This window comes from Zeus faber (assembly GCF_960531495.2).
Source record: "Zeus faber genome assembly, chromosome: 20".
Taxonomy (NCBI): domain Eukaryota; kingdom Metazoa; phylum Chordata; class Actinopteri; order Zeiformes; family Zeidae; genus Zeus; species Zeus faber.
The window spans coordinates 11,375,004-11,397,711 of record NC_137207.1 but is presented as its reverse complement, the minus strand read 5'-3'; the positions used below and the strand labels follow the sequence as shown (position 1 = coordinate 11,397,711).

Here is a 22,708-nt window from a genome sequence, read left to right as displayed (position 1 = left end):
GGGCGGCGGGAGACAATAACAATCCGGAGGGGACGGGCGGCTCTCTCGGAGGGCGGCATGGGCGGGGAGGGAGGCGGCGTGTCGGCAGATATCCGGAACGCGCCGCAGCTCCAGCGGTGGGAGCCTCGCCTGTTGTTTGGTTGCCGTTCCTCCGAGCCGGGGGAGCGGGGAGAAGCGGGGGTCGGCGAGCGGGGGTCGGGGGGCTCCGGGTTTGCGGCGCCGCGGCGACGGCAGCCCGAGGAAGCGACGCGACACAACTTTTGTCGCAGCTTGCGGAGCCCACTCGCGCTTCTCCGACTCAATCCCACACCACCACCACCACCACCACCACCACCACCACCGCCGCCGCCGCCGTCGTTTTCAAAAGTGCAACTTTGTTGTCTCGGTCGACTCTTAAAGCATGCGAGCCGACGAACGGCTGCGAACCTGCGCTCCGTGTGGAGGTACGTACCCACTTTCCCTTTTGTACACGAACAAGAGGTCGGGTATAAATGGGGATTGGTTCTTATTTTTCAGGGTTTTCAATTCGTTCCCGTTTGTTCGGCGTTGTTTCGAATGTTATGGAGCCGCCGATCAGAGTCAGGTCGAGTTGCGGGGGCTTGCCGTGGTCCCAGTAGGCCACACACACACGCACACTCACACACACACACACTCCCGGGGAATGGGAGACATTTAAACGGTGGGGGGGGGGCTTTTAACTTTCTGCTGTGAATCTCACCGTTTCCCTTTTATTGTCTGTTTTGTTTTGTTTTTATTTCATTTTAGTTATTGACTCTTTGCCTGTATAAGAATGAACTGACACCTGTGATCTTTCGAAAGTTTGTTCCTTTTCAGTTTCTCAATTCGTTCATGGTTCTTACATTTCCTAATCTTCGATCTTTATGTTCTTTCATAATAAGTGGTTGATTTAAAAAAAAAAAAAAAAAAAAGTTTTGATTTGCGTTGACATCCATTGCATTGCAAAGGATTACATGTATGATTTATTTATTTATTATTATTTTTTTTTTTTTTACACAAAAATAATCACGATCGTTCGTCCACGCTGCTTAGTTGCATTGGTATTGGTTGGATCATTAATACTCTGATTTCAATCTGGATGAAACTTTATCCACCGACCGTATAATCGCAGGACTACATTTCCAGACGGTAAACCCTAACCTGCAAAAGTGAGCATTTATAGAGAGCTGTGCCTCCCATTCTGGTGACGTCTGTGAAAGGGGCTAAATGTGTCTGCTCCTTGAAAACACAGAATCTGGCTGTTTGTGGGACCAAAACCGCGCTCAATACAGATATTTGAGAGACTATTCCGTGCGCCGTGTGGACTGTCTTGTCCCGTAGTCTTAACACAGTCACACCAACTTTTGTGCCACTTGCAGGGATTGTGTAGGTCGTCCATTCAAGGCTTTGCTTTTATTCGTATATAATAATAATAATAATAATAATAATAATAATAATAATATGGATAGGTTTGTATATACTGTGTATGCATTCTGCTAATCTGTGCCTTCTTGTTTTTGTCAGGATCTTTGAAGCCACAAAACCGAAGCTCAGTTCCAAGCTATGGCAGCAGTAAGCCACTAAGGAAAAACTATGAACTATTTTTCCTTTATGTTTTGAAGTGATATCTTCTGTGTGGACACCATGGCTGGTGTAGCCTGCCTAGGAGGCTGAGGGGATCCACTGGGTGCAGTGCTTGAAGTCGGGGGTGGGGGGGGGATATGTGCAGGTACTCCCCTTATTCACATGCTTGCATCGCGGCAACATGGCAAACCCCAGCCGGAGCGCGCAGCTTGTGCGTTATGACAATTCAAAGAAAAAGTGCGCTCCCACTCAATAACATATGATATATTTTACAGTATGTCCACTTGATTTGTCTACTTGAGAGGGCAGAACAGAGTACTGGCAGCTGGTGAGAAGTGCCAGTGGAAGAGTAAAGTGTAGAAGTGCCGGTACTGCGTACCAGTGAGTGCCGGCCCACTTCGAGCGGTGGTTCGGTGGCCAGACAGGATGCATGTAGCTTCGGTGGGTGTCAGCAAGCTCTGCTTCCTGTTTTCCCTGGTGTCCTGTGGCCTCCTGCTGCTGCTAATCCCAGCCCTCCAGCCCTCGCAGCGCCAGGGAGACCTGCCACAGCCGCGGCCCGCCGCCACGGACAGAGACTCCGCTGACGATGGAGGCAAATCTGGGACGGCAGGTCCAGCGGCACACCGCCACGCACAGAAACCGGGTCCGGCTAGTGGGCTGAGTGGGAACCTGGCGGGGCGGGGATTATCTAAAGAGACAAAAGTCACAGAGGTTGGAGATCGGAGACCTTGGAGGGTTGCACAATCCCACGGGAACCCAGAGGAAGGCTCTCTCCCCGGGGATAAGGGCGCCAGAGTGAGGGGCTTCAGGCCCAGGGACTCGTTGGCCACAAAAGACATCTTTATCGCCGTGAAGACGACCAAAAAGTACCACAAGTCCAGGCTGGAGCTGCTGTTTCAGACCTGGGTGTCCGAGGCCAAAGAACAGGTAAGGGCAAAGGATGGCAGAGTCGGGGCCAAAACGATGGCATGAACGGTTACGTTTAGTTGTGAAATCTTGTGAAACGGAGCATTTAGGTCCTGCCTTTAGATAATCGCGTCATCATGATCACACAAATGCAAAATCATTTGGTACAAAGATGAAGGTCTTTCCCTCAGACAACACACACATTCACCCAACGGCAGTTATCAGCACTCTGGAGTTTTTCTGATACGTGGTTCTTGTATTATGTAGAGGGAGAGTTAATACCTTGTCAACAGATTTTTGGCCTGTGATCGACAGCCTTCTTCAGGAATGCTGTCCTCAAAAGCTCACTTAACATCAACGCCAGTGGCGTCTAGTGAAGAAGGCTGTAGATCACACATCTAAATTGTGATCTAAACAACATTTTTACCTCTCTTGTTTATGTGTGAGAATCTCGTCGTATATCTGGTTTAAAAATATCTAATAATATGAATATGTTTAAGAGGTTTTAGGTTTAGGCTTATAAAACAACCCAGCAATGTACATTTTAATGGTCATCACAGCCCATTTCATCTTCGCAGTCTTAATGTGTACAATGTGGTTTTAAATATGAGACCATACATCACATTATTAATGTTAAATCATAAAAATAAAACAAAGAGATTCTTACCCGTAAAGAATCAGCGACAGTGTTGACAGTTTGGAAACTAGATTTGCTGCAATAACGGTTTCATCACCAGTTGGAATTCATATCTTCCTTGGTGTGTGTGTGTGTGTGTGTGTGTGTGTGTGTGTGTGTGTGTGTGTGTGTGTGTGTGTGTGTGTGTGTGTGTGTGTGTGTGTGTGTGTGTGATCAACTGGTACTGGATGTATGTAATGGGTAGGGTCCGGGGTCCACAGCAACACGATATTGGGTTAGGGTTGGGACTCCACACACAGACATAGTTGCACTTACACACATACAAAACCCCCAAAGTACAACCACATGCTGAGTGGGGGTTGAACCTTAGTGGTGCTGCATAGAGGTACTGGTGGATAAAGAACCGTATTGTCAGTTGGAGGGGAGTCTATGGTGGTTCCAGAAAGCGGGGCGGGGGTCTATGATGGTTAGATTAGATAACAGCAACAGTAGAATAAGGTGTGTGTGTGTGTGTGTGTGTGTGTGTGTGTGTGTGTGTGTGTGTGTGTGTGTGTGTGTGTGTGTGTGTGTGTGTGTGTGTGTGTGTGTGTGTGTGTGTGTGTGTGTGTGTGTGTGTGTGTGTTTTAATTTTCCACACGCCCGACACCTTCACACTGCTTGAGTCAGGTCCAAGTGTTGAGTGGGAGTGGGGCTGAAACGAATCCCCCATCGCCGCGTCGTGTGAGCCAGAGCGGAAACCGACGCGTCAGGGTCTGTTTTCGAAGCCGTTAAAGCCACGAGGTGCGAATCCTCCCCTCGCACAATGGGCGTCGGTGTTCGGGGCGGGCGGGCGGGAAACGTAAACAGAAACAATACTCCGTCTCGCTTTCAATCCCTCCAGAAAACGTCAGTCGGAGGTGCTGAAGGAACGCTGGGAAGAAACCTTAGTGTCTAGCCCACTGTGCTTCCTAGAGGAGGCCTGGTGAAGAAGGACATTTTTATGCTCTGCTTTAAAAAATAAATATACTGGAAGGGCGTGTTTACTTTAAATTGTCGAAAAGACATTACCCGGCTGTCAGCAATGTTATTTAAGTGCTCTCGGGTCAAAGAAGTCAGCCGGTCTAATTTACAAGAGCCCGTAAAGCGAACCGACCGAGAGAGACGCTCCCACCACTTTGTGTGTTATATACACGTGTAGTTATCCACGCGTCCTAGTCGTCATTTTTTGGGGGGGCTGTCAGGTAGACCGAGTGGACCGCTGGCAAAGTCATTTCCACAAAAAAAAACCTAAATAAAATACAGACAACGGCACTTATTTAACTGCCCTCCAAGGTCGAGTAAAACGGGGCCTGTGGCTGTCTGGCCCATTTGACGGCCTGTGAAGTTTAAAGCGTGGCCTGCTGCGTTTATTGGGTCTTGGGTCCAAACAAACAAAACCCCTTTTTTTTTTTTTTTTTTTTTAAGAGTTTGTTCACGACGCTGTCTGACCTGAAATTTTTTTTTGATCGCGGGCGGCATAAGCAGAATCACGGCGGTGTAACTTTAGCCCCGAATGCAGGGACTATTCCCGGAACCCCTGTCAATAGGGAGGCATGTGACCATGGAGGTCCATTTAGGGTCAACCGCAAAGCGCTGGACGAAATGTTGGCTGGGGGGGGGGGCCACAATCTCCTAGTGCGGCTGTGTACACAAAACCGTTTATCTGTAACTAATCCATTTAGATCAGATCGCCGCATGGGTTTAGCAGCTGACAAAAATGAAAACCACCACTTTTTTTTTTTTTTTTTTTTCTTTGCAGCCACGTGCACATCTCACACGTCGTAGTTTTTATTTGGCGGCCCGCCGTAGTGGCCCTGCAGCTTTGCGGTGCCTGAGCGGTCTGGTGGCGGGGATGACTCCACATCGGCATACAAGGCCAAGAGAGGGAATATGGGGAAGGGATGAAAATGAAATTTGAGTTGGAGTTTTTAAATTTGAGTAGAGCGTGAAATGACGCACCGCATGGACAGATGGATGGGGTTGGAACGAAATGGATGGAAAGCTGTGTGTGTGTGTGTGTGTGTGTGTGTGTGTGTGTCCTGATTTTCGTTGCACCGTTATTTTCCTGCGGTCAAAAATCTTCTGTCTTCGGTTACATGTAATTTTTGGTATCGCAACCTGCTCTCCCACTTCTCGTCCAATGTTTGGCGAGCACAAAATGTGAAGATCGGCGATTCAGGCGGCGAGGACTGTTTCTTTGACCGCGGAATAACATGGGAATGCAGCTGCTGTTGGCTTATATCGTGGTTTTCATCATTATTATAACTTATCATGAAAGGTCTCCAGAACGACAGAAACAAAATCTCGGAAGTTCACATTATGACGGGGGAGGAGGCTGGAAGTAGAAACTGTCAACGTCGACGTTATTTCTCGGCAGTCACCGACTTATTTCCCAAACGTACCAAACCCCTCATCCAATCTATTTTCATCGGTTATTGAATCTGCAAGTGTCTATAATTTAGCTGTCTCATCTGTAGAAGCTCTGTGCCCGCTCACCAGCATTGAGTGGGGGAAAAAAAACAATGAAAGGGTTTATTGTGCCTCCCGCGTGGCAGCTTGAGGTGTGTGTGCGTGTGTGTGTGTGTGTGTGCGTGTGTGTGTGCGTGTGCGTGTGTGTGTGTGTGTGTGTGTGTGTGCGTGCGTGCGTGTGTGTGTGTGTGTGATCAACTGGTACTGGATGTATGTAATGGGTAGGGTCCGGGGTCCACAGCAACACTATATTGGGTTAGGGTTGGGACTCTACACAGACATAGTTGCACTTACACACATCCAAAACCCCCAAAGCACGTGCGTGCGCATACTTATTATATCGAATTATAATCTATATATACTATAATTTGCATTTCAGACCTACATTTTCACCGATGGCGAAGACAAGGAGCTGCAGACGAGAGCGGGTAGGGAGAAATTTAAGATACACGGCACTGTACGCTCCCCCGTGTGCCGTTTCTTGTGGTCACTCCAGATGTGTCTTTCTTACTCGCATGTTTTTTTTATTCCACCGCCCGACTCTGCCTCCGTCGCAGGCGCCAACATGGTCAACACCAACTGCTCGGCCGCGCACACGCGCCAGGCGCTCTGCTGCAAGATGTCCGTGGAGTACGACAAGTTCATCGAGTCACAGAAAAAGTGAGCATCTCTGCCCCTCCCGAGCTTTAAACACACACACACACACACACACACACACACACACACACACACACACACACACAGGAAAATAACACTGCAATATAAATCACTCTCCGACCCAGACGGGTTTCTCCCCGTCTCAGCGGTTACGTGCTTGATGGATCGGCAAAAGAGTTGTGCAAAGAGACGGAGGGGGGAGGCGGTGGACAAATTGAATTTGACATACGCTGCGGTTTTTGGAAACGCCTGGATACCACGTTGACATATTTTCCCCCTCACAAATGGGCGTCAAGGGAGTGAGAGGGCGGTTTTGAAGGACGCGGTGTGTAATAGTAAGCGTTCACTTGTGTTCTCCTGTTAAAAGTGTCTCTTTATTCAACTTGAGTCCAGCTTGATAGCCACTAAGTGCTCAGTGATATTTAATTATGCAACAGATGGTTATCTCACAAACGATAATGATACATGACATTAATGCTAAGTTCTGAGTCTGACTCGCGGTCTAAAAGCCGCACTGCTTTATGCTATACCCGTGGATTTTAGGCATCACGTTTTCTCGCCTCGGTTGTTCAGCACGACATGAAATGATTCCTCGAAAGCACACGTCTTACTCCTCGGTGCACGTGACTCTCAGATGGTTCTGCCACGTGGACGACGATAACTACGTGATCCTGCCCAGCCTGCACCGCCTGCTGTCCTCCTACCACCACAGCCAGGACGTCTACCTGGGCCGGCCCAGCCTGGACCACCCCATCGAGGCCGCCGAAAGGGTCAAGAGCGACGGATCGGTCGGTGAAAGGCTTTTATATTTAGAGAGTGGAAAAGTAGGTTGGGTTATGTTGGGTGGCAGAGTTTTAAAAGAGGAAAAAAAAAGGGGGGGGGGGCGTTTTGTTATCATCGAATTCACCCAGCTTGTCCAGCACTTGGCCACACGTAAAACTCAGTTGAATCACCAATAGAAACTATAAGCAGTTGCATTGAAAGCGCCCTGGTTTAATCCGAGTTTTGTACCTTTTTCCACCGGGATTCCCCACTCCGTATCTAATCTTTGCTCTCCTTTCAATGTTTCCTTTTCTTCCTTCCAGTGGTTCATGTGTCTTTGCTTCATATCTGCAGGTATCAGTCAAGTTCTGGTTCGCCACCGGTGGAGCCGGGTTCTGCATCAGCCGCGGCCTGGCGCTCAAGATGAGCCCGTGGGCCAGGTAGCTCATGCCCTGTGTTGCTCTGCATGCAAGCTGTGGCACCACTTTTAAAGTGGCAATCCAGGAGATTATTTCATTGCAGGGGGGGGAGGGGAAATCCCATATTCCCGAATGTATTTAGCTTGTCCTCTTATAATTAACAGCCTTTCAATGTAGTTGCGTCATCCACTACTGGTGGCGGGGTCTGCCTTTTCCAGCACGAATGAAATGATCCAGCATAAAACCAAATGTTGGGGAAAAAAAATCGTTGCGGTTTTGGAGTTTCTGGGACTTGTAGCGTAATCCACCCAACACTGTCGATCTAATGGATTACCACTTTAAGGCCGGTTTTGGGGAAAGAACATGGGCGGGGCGTCCAACGTTTTATGTGTTTCAAAGCTCTGTGAACCTGTCACGGTAAATCCATTCGGAATAAATGGCGCAATAGTCACACATCCCTCTTTCTCCCTGTAAGTCTGGGGAACTTCATAAGCACAGCGGAGAAGATCCGTCTCCCTGACGACTGCACTATCGGCTACATCATCGAGGCCTTGCTGGAGGTGACGCTGACCCACACCCACCTGTTCCACTCCCACCTGGAGAACCTGCAGAAACTGCCCACCGACACGGTGCTGGAGCAGGTGTGTGTGTGTGTGTGTGTGTGTGTGTGTGTGTGTGTGTGTGTGTGTGTGTGTGTGTGTGTGTGTGTGTGTGTGTGTGTGTGTGTGTGTGTGTGTGTGTGTGTGTGTGTGTGTGTGTGTGTGTTCACATGCTCACATGTGTGTGAGCTGCAATATTTTAAATGTCTTTTTTTTTTTTTGTATTTTCTCTCTCTTTCTCTCTCCCCCCCGAAGGTGACTCTGAGTTATGGGGGTTTTGAGAACAAGAGGAATGTGGTCAGCGTTGGCGGACCCTTTTCTCTGATCGAGGACCCCTCACGGTAAATAAAAAAATAAATAAATGAACACATTTTGTGCTCTCCTGGACTGGCTTCAGCACCTTGGGGTAGTGCGCGGGTGTTGCTCTGCCGATCCTCGCCCTCTCTGTGGGTGGGTGGGGTTCTTCTGTGGCCGCGGTGCATCGCGCTCGGCGTGTTCTCGCGGCGGCGGGGTGTCTGTCCGGCTGCGGGGTTCGCGGGTGACTGCGAGGCCTTTTTCCCCCCTGCTCAGGGGGCACTACGATTATAATTCTGACCTCATACACCAGAATTATTTTCGGACCACTCCCGTGCACTCACGGGAGTGGTCACACACACACACACACTACCAGCATCTGCTTCAAACACACCCACCCACGTCCCCTCTCCTTTACTGCTATAACTATCACATGAAGAGGCCACGTGCCGTAATTTCTGTTCCAATTTCCGTGGACTTCCATTTGTTGTTTGGTTAAATACGTATTATTATTATATACATCTTTCTGTGTTTATGGTTTTTCAAGTATATGTTGTTTGTTGTCGTTTGATCAAAAGATGAGGGAGGGAGAGGGATGGATGGCGGTCGTGTATAACAGAAATGCGGTGCTCTTGTCATCTTACAACACGTTATCAAGGCTCAGAAACATAAATCCCACGTTAGGGACCATGTAATATACATTATTATTGTTGCTATTTTTGACCTTCAGTCATCACTCTATGAGATGAAAACTAAGAATATGTCTTGCTTCTAAAATGGCAGTAGAAGCTTAGTTGTACAAGACCAGCAGAAAGTCATTGAGAATGTTGATTAAATAATGGCAAAGTGCAAAAAAATAAAGTACATACTTCTTAAAAAATGATAATAAAAGTGTAGTTGAAGACAGTTGTAATAATATAGTTGCCCTCGTGGCAGAGTTGCTTCCATGCTTTTGTCGTTTTTTTGGGTGATTTTCTGTAGCAATATTTGAAATATTTTCCCTTGGGGGGGAAGGGTTAACCTGTCGTCTGTTCCCTCATCTGCTGCTCCTCCCAGGTTTAAGACGATCCATTGCCTCCTGTACCCCGCGACCGACTGGTGTCCCAGGGGGGACCCTCGCCGGAAAACCTGAAAGCTCCAAAAGGCGGACGACCGCCAAACCCCGTGTCCCTCAGTTTTGACGGCCACGCCGCCCGGTCGCTGCTTCCGCTTTTCGTCTCGCGCCGCAGCCCCTATTTTCCTTCAAACCACTCCCGGACAAAGTTACCCTTCATGGTTGATTTATAGCCCGCACGGAAACTTTTGCTGCTCTGTTTTCATCTCGAGGATATCCCTGAGGTGTCCCTTGAAACTTGGTCTCAACTTCACCGTTTCCAGAGACTGAAACGCATCATCAAATCACCACTGCCCTTTGAGTCTCCCTCGTGTTTATATTTCTATAAACATATTCCTAAGTGAGCCGACCGATTAAGATCTTGAATCAAGGCCCACTATTTGCTCCGTAGTGACATGCTGCCATAGCAATGCATTTTGCCACTTTGTTGTTAGACCATGCCAAAATGTACTGACGGAAATGGAATCTAGATTTTTTTTAATATATATATATATATATATATATATATATATATATATATATATATATATATATATATATATATGACACCGTACTTTTGCCACCTCTGTTGTTGTCGTTACTTGCCAAATTTTTATGTTCCAGATATGTCCAACGTTGAAGGCTTTGCACTAGAACATGTCAGTTGTTTTGTGTTTTTCACTTTGTTTTATCCAACAGTGTTCCTGTAAATATGATGTTTTTAAATTTTCTGTTGCATATTGTTCCGTTGCACAGAACTCCCAGCCCAAAGTGTGTGTGTGTGTGTGTGTGTGTGTGTGTGTGTGTGTGTGTGTGTGTGTGTGTGTTTGTCCTTTACCACTGCAGGTCAGTGGATAAAAATGTGCAAGAGGAATTTGTCCTCGCACTGCCAAGGTGTTTTTTTGTTTTTGTTTTTCTATACTGTCGACCTGACGTAATAATTTGCTTCTTGAATGTGAATAAAAGTTGTTTTTTCCACTCCCCTTGGTCATCAAGTGTTTGGACTATTTGATTTTGACATTTTTTTTCATAATGGTTGACTGGGTTTTTAAGGGTTGGAGTATCTATGACCCAAATCTTGCTTTTAATCCACTTGAGAGATACCGAGTTGGAAAGAAGCCATGTCAGATTTATAACCCCCTCCCCCCCTCTCATTGAGAGTTTACTTCACACCCGTTGAGACTAGGAGACACATGGAAGCTCAAGTTCATCATGGGGGAAAAAGTGATTTTTATGCGACTTTCGGGGGTTTACGTGCCTCACCTCGCCAAAATGAAGTGTAGAGGTTCGCATATTTATCCGAGGGCTCTGTTCTTCTCGCAAATGTTCCTCCATGTCGTCACTCAACTGACCGGGGCGAGCTGCGCCGGCTTCCGATGTCGCTGCGCCTGCCCTCTGCTGTGTGTGTGTGGCGGACCCCGCCACCAACAATGTTAACGGCATACAGCGGAGTAATCACAAAAAAAATTGCATTGAATGGCTGTTTCTTACAAAGTTTCAACTTTAAAACAAAAAAAAAAAAGTTCAAGGGATTACCACTTTAAAAGAGGTACCGTGACAGGAACAACACCGCGGTTGGTGCATTAAAACCTGCAGAGCAGCGACCCTGCAGGTGAGGGGTCTCGTCTTATACTCCGCATTCCTGTCACGATTGTCCGTTGACTTTCGGTGTGACTTTAAACTTTGAGCCCAACACACGCAACAGGGACCGCACACGACAAGCGGGTAAGCGTTGTTCATAACAAGCCTCCACCAAAAAAAAAAAAGGAAACTCCAGTGGTGGTGGGTTGTCATTTCGTGCGACGTATCAGTTCGCGTTTTTTTGCCCTTTAGGCTGCTAGCGCCTAGCCTCCTAGCATGCCGCTCCTCGGAGCTTCGTGGCCCCGACACAGCACTCGCGGGTGGGGGCCTCGGGTGGGCGTTTACGTTCCCTTGCAGTTCAACACGGATGCAACGGTGTGCCCACAGCCTCGTCTTCGCCCGCTCCCACGGATCCATGGAGATTTCCTTTGCGGGGAAACGCGCCCTGGTTACGGGAGCCGGGAAGGGTAAGGCTGCTAATGCTAAATGCTAACGCTAAGGCTCCAAAACATGCCGTCAGTGGGGCGCGTCGAGTGACACCCTCAGGCTGCGTCATGTGAAGCATTAGTTCCCACTGCAAAATTATTATTATTATTATATATTTTACTGATTTACATGTATTTTTTATTTATTCATAGGTCTTTTTTTTTTGTTTATTTATTTTAAAAATGTTCCCCCCAAATTAGATTGTACGTCAGAACAAAAAGCCAAGTTAAAACATATAACATCGAATGGAAAATAAATGAGCCAAATAGAAAGCATACAATCAGCAATTCTGTATTATTACTGTACATACACAGGGTTATAAACAGTGTAGAAATGTCTATGCAATTTCTAACTTATAGTTAGACTGCTGCTGTCAGCAAGGTTCAAGTGAAATGGCAGACAGCGTATGTACACCTTAAAAAAAAAAGATAAAGAAATACATTTGGGAAGCAGCGCCGTTAATCACATACCACACAACACCACCCAACCTCATGCGATATATATATATATATATATATATATATATTTTTTTTTTTAAAAAGGTCGTCGGGCCCGAAACACGCCCGGAATGCGTGTGTGTATGTGTGTGGAGCTCGGGTGCATAATGGCCTTTGTGTTCGCCGGCTGTTTGTTTTCTCAGGGATCGGCAGGGCCACGGCGCTCGCTCTGGCGCGCTGCGGGGCAGGGGTCACGGCGGTCACGCGCACGCAGGCTGACCTGGATAGCCTGGTGATGGAGGTATGCGTGCACCCACCGCCCACCAAAGCCCCGTGTTCAGATACAGCCCATGGGTGGGGAGGGGAGGGAGGGGTCGGGAGCCCGCACCCTTCGTCTCCCTGTTGCGTTGTGGCCCTCCATTCCTCCGCCTCCCCTCTCATTGTCATCCGAGGCGTGCGCCCTCTCTCTCTCTCTCTCTCCCCCCTCTTGTTCCTCTGTCCTTTGTGCCGCGCCTCCACCCATCAGGGGGGGACGGGGGGGGGGGGGGGGGTGACGAGATTCCTCCGTGGGTGATTAGTTTCGGTGTCTTGTCCTCTGTGGCCGGCTCCCGCAGTGTCCGTCCATCAGCCCCGTGTGCGTGGACCTGGCCGACTGGGAGGCCACGGAGGCGGCGCTGCGGGGCGCGGGGCCCGTGGATCTGCTGGTGAACAACGCCGCCTGTGCCACGCTGCAGCCCTTTCTGGACGTCACCCCTGAGCAGTTTGACGAGTAGGGAAACCTCATTACGATGCGTCTGGTTTTTCTTTGGTCTAGAATTGTCACTCTGAGGCCGATGGTGCACTTTCTGGGAATTGTCAGGTCTCAGACATTGTCCTTGAAGTACTTTGAGGCCTTGGATTTATTTTGACCGTTTTAAAGTATTGGAATAGCGAGGAAATTGGCGAGGTACTCAAAAAGACTTTAAAAATAGCCTTTCGTTCAGAGCTGCTGTTGCTAGGCAACTTCACTGGGAAACAATGTTGGTCAAGAATAATAACTAAGTGGCCATTGTTTTACCCTAAATCCCTGTGTGTCCCATCAAAATTGATTCAAGACGTTTATTCATCACATACATATACAGTACATACTGTATATGTAGTGAAATGTCTTTGCAACGCACCCGGAGATTATGCACAATAGTTACTAAACCAAACATAATAGCTAACCTAATTCCTACCTAGCAACTAACTGAAACTAACTGATTCCTAAAACACAATGCAGTAAGGAATAGAATTATATTAATACAAGTAAAATAAGACTCAAAAACATAATACAAAGCGGAAGGGATAGAGTTATGTATTTGGAATAGGCTATTTGTATTTACAGATATGCGGGTAAAATGCATGTGAATAAAGTGAATATGGAGATATACAGTACAGTATACAACACTACGACATAGCAATACAGTAACACTGAACAGAATTGGAAGATGAATTAAAATATCGCGGCTCATGGGGTATCTTAGGAGCCAAAGATAGCAAATCAACAGATTGAGCGCTGCCAATAGAACGGTTACCGCCAGAATCTCTTTCCGTATCCAGGTCGTTCAACATCAACGTGAAGGCGGCGCTCCACGTTTCCCAGGTAAAACGATGAGCCGTCCTCTCCGATTCCATCATTTGTTTCCACCGGTCTTCTTTCTGTCGCTCTCATTCCCCTTGTGTGTGTGTGTGCGCGTGTGTGTGTGTACGCCAGATAGCAGCCCGCGGTATGAAGGCCAGAGGGACGGGGGGCTCCATCGTGAACGTCTCCAGCCAGGCCTCTCAGTGTGCCCTCAGGGACCACGCCGTCTACTGTGAGTTCCTCGGGCCCCCCTCCGACAGGGAGGAGGACGCCGTCAACCGTCGGTTGTTATGTCTCCAGTCCCGTCCTCCTCCTCCTCCGTTTGAGTCCCTCTCTCTCTTTTTGTTTTTGAAAGGTTCTACTAAAGGGGCGCTGGACATGTTGACCAAAGTGATGGCTCTGGAGCTCGGGCCGCACCAGGTACCGCGTCGACACTTTTTTTTTCCGGCCCGGGGGGCACCTTTCGGTGCTTAGGTTCTTCGGCCTTTTTTCCCCCCACCGGAGCCAGTTAGTTCCCTTCCCGCTCCCGAAAAAGCGAGTCGGTACCTTTCCAGGGGCGTCGTCGAACAACGTTGAATCGACAAACGCAGCGAAGCTGTTTGTCAGAATTTCCATTTTCCTTTTTTTTTTTTTTTTTTTTTATTACTAAAAATTCGAGCGAGCCCAGAGTTCGTTCCTATTAGTCCCTTTTATATTTGGCCACTTAATTGGTAGGAGAGCCGCTTGATGTTCAATCAGACTTTCTCTGTCCCCCGCCATGACGCCCGCCGACCTCAGATCCGCGTGAACAGCGTCAACCCCACCGTGGTGATGACCGAGATGGGCCGGCTGGGTTGGAGTGATCCCGGCAAAGCCCGCGCCATGACCGCCCGCATCCCCCTGGGCAGGTTTGCAGGTCCGTGAAGACGACGACGGCGTTGCCTTGACTCGCGCTGGCGAGGCACTCAATACTCAGTTCACTTTACAAAGAAGCTATTCTGTGAGGGACTGTTTGTGACGTACAACTGTGCTGGTTCCGGGGCGTTTCCTAGAAAGGGGATCCTGATGTGTGTTCGGCGAAAGACCTTCAGTGGGATATTCATTAGACCAAGGGACTCCGTCTGATAACGTTTTGTCTCAGGGATCCCCAACCCGAGAAGATTTTTATTGTTAACTACAATTGTGTCCAGGCCTCCATACCTCTCTATACTTCTTCTTCCTCTTCTTTGGGCTGCTCCCGTTAGGGGTCGCCACAGCGGATCATCTGCCTCCAATACCCTCTGTTCTGCGCATCTTCCTCCCTTACACCAACCGCCTGCATGTCCTCCCTCACCACATCCGTAAACCTTCTCTTCGGCCTCTCTCTTTTCCTCTTGCCGGGCAGCTCCATCCTCAGCATCCTTCTCCCAATCTAACTCTCATCTCTCCTACACACGTGTCCCAACCATCTCAATCTGGCCTCTCTCACTTTTCCACCAAACTGTCCAACCTGAGCTGTCCCTCTAATGTACTCATTCTTAATCCTGTCCGTCCTCGTCACTCCCAATGAAAAGCTAAACATCCTCAACGCTGCCACCTCCAGTTCAGCCACCTGCCTTCTTGTCAGAGCCACCGCCTCTAACCCATACAAAATAGCTGGTCTCACTGCCGTGCTGTAGACCTCCCCCTTCACTCTTGCTGGAACCCGTCTGTCACAGATCACTCCGGACACTCTTCTCCGCCCACTCCACCCTGCCCGTACTCTCTTCTTCACCCCTCTCCGGCACTCTCCGCTGCTTTGGCTGGTCGACCAAGTACTTGAACTCATCCGCCTTCTCCACCTCCACACCTTGCGCTCTCAGCTTTTCGCCGCCCTCCCTCCCATTCAGGCACATGTATTCTGTCTTACTCCTGCTGACTCTCATTCCTCTCTATACTAAATAACCAAGATGAGGGAAATATGACCAAAACGGCTTCGGTTGTACATTCTCTAGTGGTGCCAGCAATCAAATAAGGATGAAGTTTAGCTATTAATCATTTTGCTGGGGACCCCCTTGGAGCCTCTCGAAGGACCCCCGGTGGGCCCCCCTCCCCAGACCTTAAGCTGAGAGCCATTGTTCTATCGAATAATCTGCCCTTATGGTCTTCCATCTATCAATGAATGATTTGAGTCACTTCTGTGTTCGTGTTTTCATGTGTTCGTGTGTGTGTGTGTGTGTGTGTGGGTGTGGTGTGCATGTGTGCGGTGTGCATGCGTGTGTGTTATCTATGCAGAGGTGGACGATGTAGTGAACAGCATTTTGTTCCTGTTGAGCGACAAGAGTGCCATGACCAATGGAGTCACTCTGCCAGTGGACGGAGGGTTCCTGGCCTGCTGATACCCCCCTCCACCCCCATCTGACCGAAGCAGAAAATAAAGTATTTACACCTTTATCTCTGGTCATTTTTCACTTTAAATCCATCCACCGGGGTCACTGGTTCTGACCTCTACTGTATATGTCAAGATTTTTCAGGTTTTTTATGGTCAGTTTTCTTGTAATAACAGTGAGTGACGGAACCAAAGCAACGTGCCTTACATATACATTTGTATTTATTATACAAAATTGAAATATTTCACCACACCAACATGTGAAGTCATAAAAAATTAAAACAAACAAGTTCAAACGAGTGTACAAGTAAATCTTACATTACATACATACATGGCCAATGCATTTCAGCTTACAACCTTTTCCTAAGAATTACAGTGGGTCAAGTAACCAGAATAATTTCCATGCAACAGTAGTAGTTCTGCGTATTTATTTATTTTTTTCCGCTGCATCTTCTTTTCCATTTTTTTTTTTTTCTTCTTCTTTTCTCTCGGCTAATATTTTTGACACCCTAGGCAGGACCAGACACCACATTATTCAACCACACAGTTGCTATGCCAACCAAAGACAGCATGATGGCAAAGGCTGCAGTGCTGCGTCTCGCCAGAAGAGGGAGACAGACACACTCGCAGGTTCCACGATCATGCAGAAATGCATTCCGTAAAGGTGCAATCCGCACTGTTTTGCCCACACGGGACAAACCACACAAAGATTGGCCCCTTTATCCGAACGTTTTTGCGACACTAATAAATTCAATGTGAGTGACTATAATTCCTTTTTAGTTTGAATTGCTTAAGAGCTAAATATTCAGGAACGAGTAGATAGATAATTATAATGCATTTCTTCTTCTTCTTCTTTAAGGGTTTCCAGTCTGTACAGCACTAGACTTAAACTTTCCCCCCCCTTTTTTTCTTTGTGTTGACAGTTTGTTGAAAAGACTTGTGTATTACCACAATACAATATGAAATAGTACCAAAACCTGACACTAAAAAATTGGCTCAAAACAATAGTGCCTTGTACACACCGAACCCAGGCTCAACGCTCTCATCGATACCATGTGTTCATTCTCTCTCTCTCTCTCTCTCTCTCGCTCTCTCTCTCACACACACACACACACACACGCGCGCGCGCTCTCACACATCCGCACGCAGGGTATAGATAAGGTCTAAACAATGGGAGAAATTAAGACAGAATATCATTAAGACCCATGCAAGCTCGTCCACCCCGCAGGCAGAACTCAGGCAGCTAGGTTGTGCAGCCCCTGTGTTTGGCATGCTCGTCCGTCAACATGGTCACAGAGTTCGAGTGAAGTTACCCGTAGACGCTCGGGGCGGGGATGGCGCGCCCACCACCGACCCTTACAGGAGAGACGACTCGCAACCGGGGGTGGTCCTCGGTCGAAAGACCCGTCCGTAATTTTCACTTTTTGCCACGGCGCCGAGCGTCGGTCCCGGGGTCGGGCGCTAAGGGTAACTTCAAACCTGAAGGCGCATTCACAGTTCCGTGTTTTTTTGTTTTTTTTTTGTTTTTGTTTTGTTTTTTTCCTCCTTCTTCCATTTTAACTCAACACTGCGTCAAATCAAGCAAGCCATGGCTGAGAAACAAAGGATGTCATATGTAGAATAAGAATAACGCAAGGCCTTGGTCGGCCCTAGATGTTAAAACAAAAAATAATAATAAAACACAAACGGCAACTTAAATGTGCTTCTGTAAAGTCGATGGAGAGCCGACGTCCTTCACAGAGAAAGGAACATATTCGAAAAATGTGAACAAAAAAAAAAAAAAAATCGGATTAGGTATCAGTCGTGTTACTGATAGAACTTTAAAACAAAGAAAACATATCAGCAGTGCATACCCTCTCTCTCTCTCTCTCTCTCGCTCGCTCTCTCTCTCTCTCTCTCTCTCTCTCGCTCTCTATCTTGATACTGTCGGAGAAGCAGTGCCGGCTTGTGGTTGGTCATGTATTGTAGCGTGTGTGTGTGTGTGTGTGTGTGTGTGTGTGTGTGTGCGTGCGGGTGCGTGTGCGTGCGTGCGTTTGCGTGTGTGTGGACTCAAAACACGGTGCACCTCTTTCCCCTCTTCTTGACCGGCGGAGGGCACAGCACGGCGCGGATGGCCTCGTCAAAGACGGTCTTCAGCCCCCGCTGGGTCAGGGCGGAGCACTCGAGATACTTGACGGCCCCTGCGAGCCAGAGAGAACAGAGACGGCGGCGGGGTCAAACGAAGGGCCCTGGGCCGCGCCGCCGGGGGATAATCCGATAGGGAAGGCCCCCGACGAGACACAAGCGCCTGCTTTTCGTCGCAGTCCTGATCACCCTCGTCGGGGGTTGTTTTTTTTTTTTTTTGCGATAATGACCTGCGCATCGTCCCGCCTATTACTTACTCGACAAATGTATTGTTTGACAAATAGAACAATCGATTGAGACGGCATACTTGTTTAAAATGACATCATAGCAAGCACGCCTGGTTTAAGAGCTTCCACTAAGACAAACTGTCAATAGTCACAATAGTCGCAACAAACACCGGATATTATTCAGAAATAACTGACCGCTACTATCGGGCTGTCTGTCTATCTGTTTATCTATCTATCTGCAGTATCTATCTATTTATCTGTCTGTCTGTCCAGCTGTCTATCTGTCTGTCTGTCTGTCTATCTACAGTATCTATCTATCTATCTATCTATCTGTTTGTCTGTCTGTCCGTCTGTCTGTCTGCCTGTCTGTCTATCTGTTTATCTATCTATTTATCTGTCTGTCCATCTATCTATCTATCTATCTATCTATCTGTGTCTGTCTGTCTGTCTGTCTGTGTTTAGATAGATAGATAGACAGACAGACAGATAGATAGAAAGATATATGAATAGATAGACAGACAGTCTGTCTGTTTATCTATCTATTTATCTGTCTGTCTGTCCATCTATCTATCTATCTATCTATCTATCTATCTATCTATCTATCTATCTATCTATCTATCTATCTGTCTGTCTGTCTGTCTGTCTGTCTGTCTGTCTGTCTGTTTATCTATCTATTTATCTGTCTGTCTGTCCATCTATCTATCTATCTATCTATCTATCTGTCTGTCTGTCTGTCTGTCTGTTTATCTATCTATCTATCTATCTATCTATCTATCTATCTATCTATCTATCTGTCTGTCTGTCTGTCTGTCTGTCTGTCTGTCTGTCTGTCTGTCTGTCTGTCTGTCTATCTATCTATCTATCTATCTATCTATCTATCTATCTATCTATCTGTCTATCTGTCTGTCTGTCTGTCTGTCTGTCTGTCTGTCTGTCTGTCTGTCTGTCTGTCTGTCTGTCTGTTTATCTATCTATTTATCTGTCTGTCTGTCCGTCTATCTATCTATCTATCTATCTATCTATCTATCTATCTATCTATCTATCTATCTATCTATCTATCTATCTATCTATCTATCTGTCTGTCTGTCTGTCTGTTTATCTGTCTGTCTGTCCGTCTATCTATCTATCTATCTATCCATCTATCTTTGTCCATGAAAACAGATAAGCCCCATCGTGCACGGGGAGAAAAACCAGCCCTCACCGATCTCCCGCGCCATGGCCAGGCCCTGGGGGTAGGTGATGGGGGACAGCTTCTTGTCTCGCAGCCTCTCGATGGTGTCCTTGTCATCCCGCAGATCCAGCTTGGTTCCCACCAAGATAATGGGCGTGTTGGGACAGTGGTGTCTCACCTCCGGGTACCACTACCGGCGCCGCACGTGCACACAAACACACACCGGGGACGTGGAGAAGAAGCGTCAGCGAGAATGAAGGAGCGGGAGGGAAATAATCAGAATGTGCGGGAACAGATTCTGTTCTCGAACGCCGCCATAGTTCTACACCGGCACAAAGCGATCCTTTGACGAAGCTACCTCGACTAATCCACATCATATGATGACCCCGATCCACCAAACAAACTATGGAGAGAGCTTGGACCTCAAAGGGAAAAAAAGTGTGATTTCACATGAGAGCATCGCATGACGCTCTGCCGGTGAAACCGCACGAGGGCCGCCAGAGTCTCTCCCCATAGAGTCGTTTGGGGCCTCCTTCAGACCTTGCCCTGGAACGTCTCTCCGTTCCCACGCGTCTTCCTCGTAAAGAAAGGCGGGAGAACGAAAAGCCCTCATCCTGTTCCAAGACATGACCTGAACGGAAAGGCCCCCTTTTTGCGATGGAGCTGTGCGAAGCCAGGCGGAGCTGTAGATGTGCTTCCTTGTGGTCAGACTCGGCTGTTGAGGCGGAGGGGGTTGGGGGGCTGGGGGGGGGGGAGGGGGACGTCAGCGTACTGACCTTAGCTCGGACGTTCTCAAAGGAGGCCGGGCTGACCAGGGAGAAGCATATCAAAAACACATCCTGGGAGGAGAACCAGAGACACGGCTGGTTGAGGGCATGAGCTACATGTAAGTGTGTGTAAGTGTCATCCTGTGTACGTAGTCATTGTGAAATTCAGGGCAGAGACAGTAGTCTGAGGCTCCGTGTGTGTGTGTGTGTGTGTGTGTGGATACCGTCTGTGGGTAAGACAGTGGCCGAAGCCTGTCGTAGTCCTCCTGACCCGCCGTGTCCCACAGACCCAGGTTCACGGGTTTGCCATCGACCATCACATTGGCCGAGTAGTTGTCAAAGCTGCGACGAGGCAGAAAACACACAAACTCAAAAGCTTTGCTTCGCCGGCGCCTCAATGCGACCGTTCCTCGACTTATTTTCTGCACTCTTCTATTGTATTTTATTTTTTCACTCACACAGTCGGAATGTATTCCCCGGGGAAGGCATTGGTCGTGTAGCTAATCAGCAGACAGGTCTTACCCACAGCCCTGGGAGGGAGGAAACGGATAAAGAATAGAAACACAGAGACGGGGAGAGAGATAGGAAACGGGGAAAACGTCCTTCTTCTAAGACGGCCTGTACAGCTCCGACATCGAAAACCGCAAACTTTTCATGTAAACAACGGTTGATATGAAGGGGGTGGCCGTTTTGTGCACTGTGCTGTACTGTGCACCAAAATGTGTCACTATAAAGGAAATGCACTTGTGTGTGTGTGTGTGTGTGCGTGTGCGTGTGAAGAAGACCGCCACGGACAGCCACTCCATTACTGTCACACAGACACTGGCCTACATTCATGGTGCCAGAGGGGCTATAGTAGCCCCCGCCAACACCCCCACCCTCCTCTCTCTCTCGTCCACTCTTCCTGTGCACAAAACACCCGCCACAGACATGCATGTACCGCCCGCAGAGGACAGAGATATTTGCGTCCTTCCGTGTGCACACTAAAGGGGAAATTTTCCCTCGCCTCTACGCCAACACATTGAGCTGAATAACGTCAAGCGGAGGAGGTAGTAGTGCACTCACTGTTTGTGTGTGCAGGCATGCATGTGTGCGCGTGTGTGTGTGTGCGTGTGTGTGAGACACATAAGTGGCAGACATTGACTGGGGAAGAGGGGGCGCCGTGCGAACCACTTGAGGTCAAGGGGTTTTTTGCGCGTCCGCAGGTGGAAAAGGAAGCGGCGACGGAGGATGGAATAGGAGTTGGGGAGGAGTCGCTCCGTGCCACGGTTTCCCTCGCTGGAGGAGGGGGCCGTGATGGGGAAACGATGTCCAAGGCGCTAATCCCTACGACGGGTTCCCAGAGTTCCATCCCCATGTATTTCCCGACGTCCACGGTTTGCCGTTGTCCTCATAATTGTCCTCAAAACGACGCCTTTCTTCCGATCGATCGCTGCGTTTTATTTCTCTCTGTCACGCGAGGGTCCGGGGATCTATTTTCATGGACACGACTACCTACGTCGGGAGCAAATTCACCTATTGCTTCCTGCACGTGGCGAATGGTCGGGAAAGGCGGACCCCGCCACCGACAATGGAGAGAACATATAGAGGGGCGTATACATGACACGAAGAGACTGAATGCCTGTTTCTTCAGAAGGGACAGCGAAACTGATAATGAACAAGGGATTTCTTTAACAAAATAATGTCAAGGATTACCACTTTAATAATGAATTTTATAATGAATAAATGGACCAGAAGGGACTGAATGGCACAATCCAGGCCTATATGTGTAGTGCCGGTGCATCAGCACTCCGGTCTGACTCCCAGGGCCTATGGGTGGAGGTGGTCCCCGCACACCATCCCGGTCGGACGCCGAGAACGAGCCCAAGCCCCAATCCGAGCCATCTCGCCGCGATCACAACGGGAAACCATTCGGACGCAACGGTGCGCTGCGGAGACGCGGCCGCAGAGGAGCGCGCACCCGGTCATGATCGGCGGACCCCCAGCCCCCCCCCTTTTTTTTTTTTTTTTCCAGCATCCTCCCTCCCTCCCTCCCTCCCTCCCTCCATCCATCCATCCACCCATCCCTCCCTCCCTCCCTCCATCCATCCACCCATCCCTCCGTCCATCCGCCCCATCCTCCCTCCCATCCATCCGCGGGCGCACCGGCGAACCCACACAAAACGGAAAATAAACGCGCCGCCGGCGTGAATCCAGCCTTACCCGTCGCCGACCACCACGCACTTGATGGCTTGCATTGGTGCAGTTGGGGGTGTTTCCTCGCACGGACTCGGGGCGTGGGGGGCTTTTCTCTCCGCGGTGCGGGGTGCGAGCAGCGGGCCGGTCCGCTCAGCGATGGAGCCGCAGTGGAAGGGGCCGAAGAGAAGGAACCTCCCCGAGTGGCTCCGGAAAAAGCCGAGCGCGTTTAAAGGGACAGGGTCCTGTTTTTCCGCCCACGATTGCCCCGGTGACCTCGCCCACAGAGCACCCTCCCTGCATACGGAGGGTTGTTTTTTATTACTATTCATATTCAGGCTTATTGAATATTGCTATTTAATTATTTATTTCGATG

General features: G+C 48.6%; 3 protein-coding genes across 6 annotated transcripts; 2 read left to right on the top strand and 1 right to left on the bottom strand.

The window, feature by feature from the left end:
* Positions 1–230: 230 nt before the first annotated feature.
* rfng (RFNG O-fucosylpeptide 3-beta-N-acetylglucosaminyltransferase) lies at positions 231–9,920 on the top strand. Its single transcript, XM_080021882.1, has 9 exons — positions 231–443; positions 1,522–2,508; positions 5,991–6,039; positions 6,169–6,271; positions 6,903–7,056; positions 7,385–7,470; positions 7,925–8,090; positions 8,304–8,389; positions 9,399–9,920. The coding sequence occupies exons 2-9, from the start codon at positions 2,008–2,010 to the stop codon at positions 9,472–9,474; spliced, it is 1,221 nt and encodes a 406-aa protein (XP_079878008.1). The 5' UTR covers positions 231–443; positions 1,522–2,007; the 3' UTR covers positions 9,475–9,920.
* Positions 9,921–11,001: 1,081 nt separating this feature from the next.
* dcxr (dicarbonyl/L-xylulose reductase) lies at positions 11,002–15,933 on the top strand. Of its 2 annotated transcripts, none has more exons than XM_080021807.1 (9): positions 11,002–11,160; positions 11,404–11,483; positions 12,143–12,240; positions 12,554–12,708; positions 13,521–13,563; positions 13,675–13,774; positions 13,898–13,962; positions 14,320–14,437; positions 15,775–15,933. In XM_080021807.1, the coding sequence occupies exons 2-9, from the start codon at positions 11,432–11,434 to the stop codon at positions 15,876–15,878; spliced, it is 735 nt and encodes a 244-aa protein (XP_079877933.1). In that variant the 5' UTR covers positions 11,002–11,160; positions 11,404–11,431; the 3' UTR covers positions 15,879–15,933. The 2 variants fall into 2 exon arrangements, with proteins under 2 accessions (XP_079877933.1, XP_079877932.1); XM_080021806.1 differs by having other exon boundaries at positions 11,085–11,160; positions 11,269–11,483.
* Positions 15,934–17,875: 1,942 nt separating this feature from the next.
* Positions 17,876–22,475, bottom strand: rac3b (Rac family small GTPase 3b). 3 transcript variants are annotated; one of them, XM_080021527.1, is made up of 6 exons: positions 22,360–22,475; positions 20,616–20,687; positions 20,307–20,499; positions 20,167–20,229; positions 19,421–19,580; positions 17,876–18,048 (listed from the first exon to the last, which is right to left on the bottom strand). In XM_080021527.1, the coding sequence occupies exons 1-6, from the start codon at positions 22,392–22,394 to the stop codon at positions 17,918–17,920; spliced, it is 654 nt and encodes a 217-aa protein (XP_079877653.1). In that variant the 5' UTR covers positions 22,395–22,475; the 3' UTR covers positions 17,876–17,917. The 3 variants fall into 3 exon arrangements, with proteins under 3 accessions (XP_079877653.1, XP_079877654.1, XP_079877655.1); XM_080021528.1 differs by having other exon boundaries at positions 20,167–20,253; positions 20,382–20,499; XM_080021529.1 differs by having other exon boundaries at positions 20,382–20,499.
* Between the last annotated feature and the right edge of the window lie 233 nt (positions 22,476–22,708).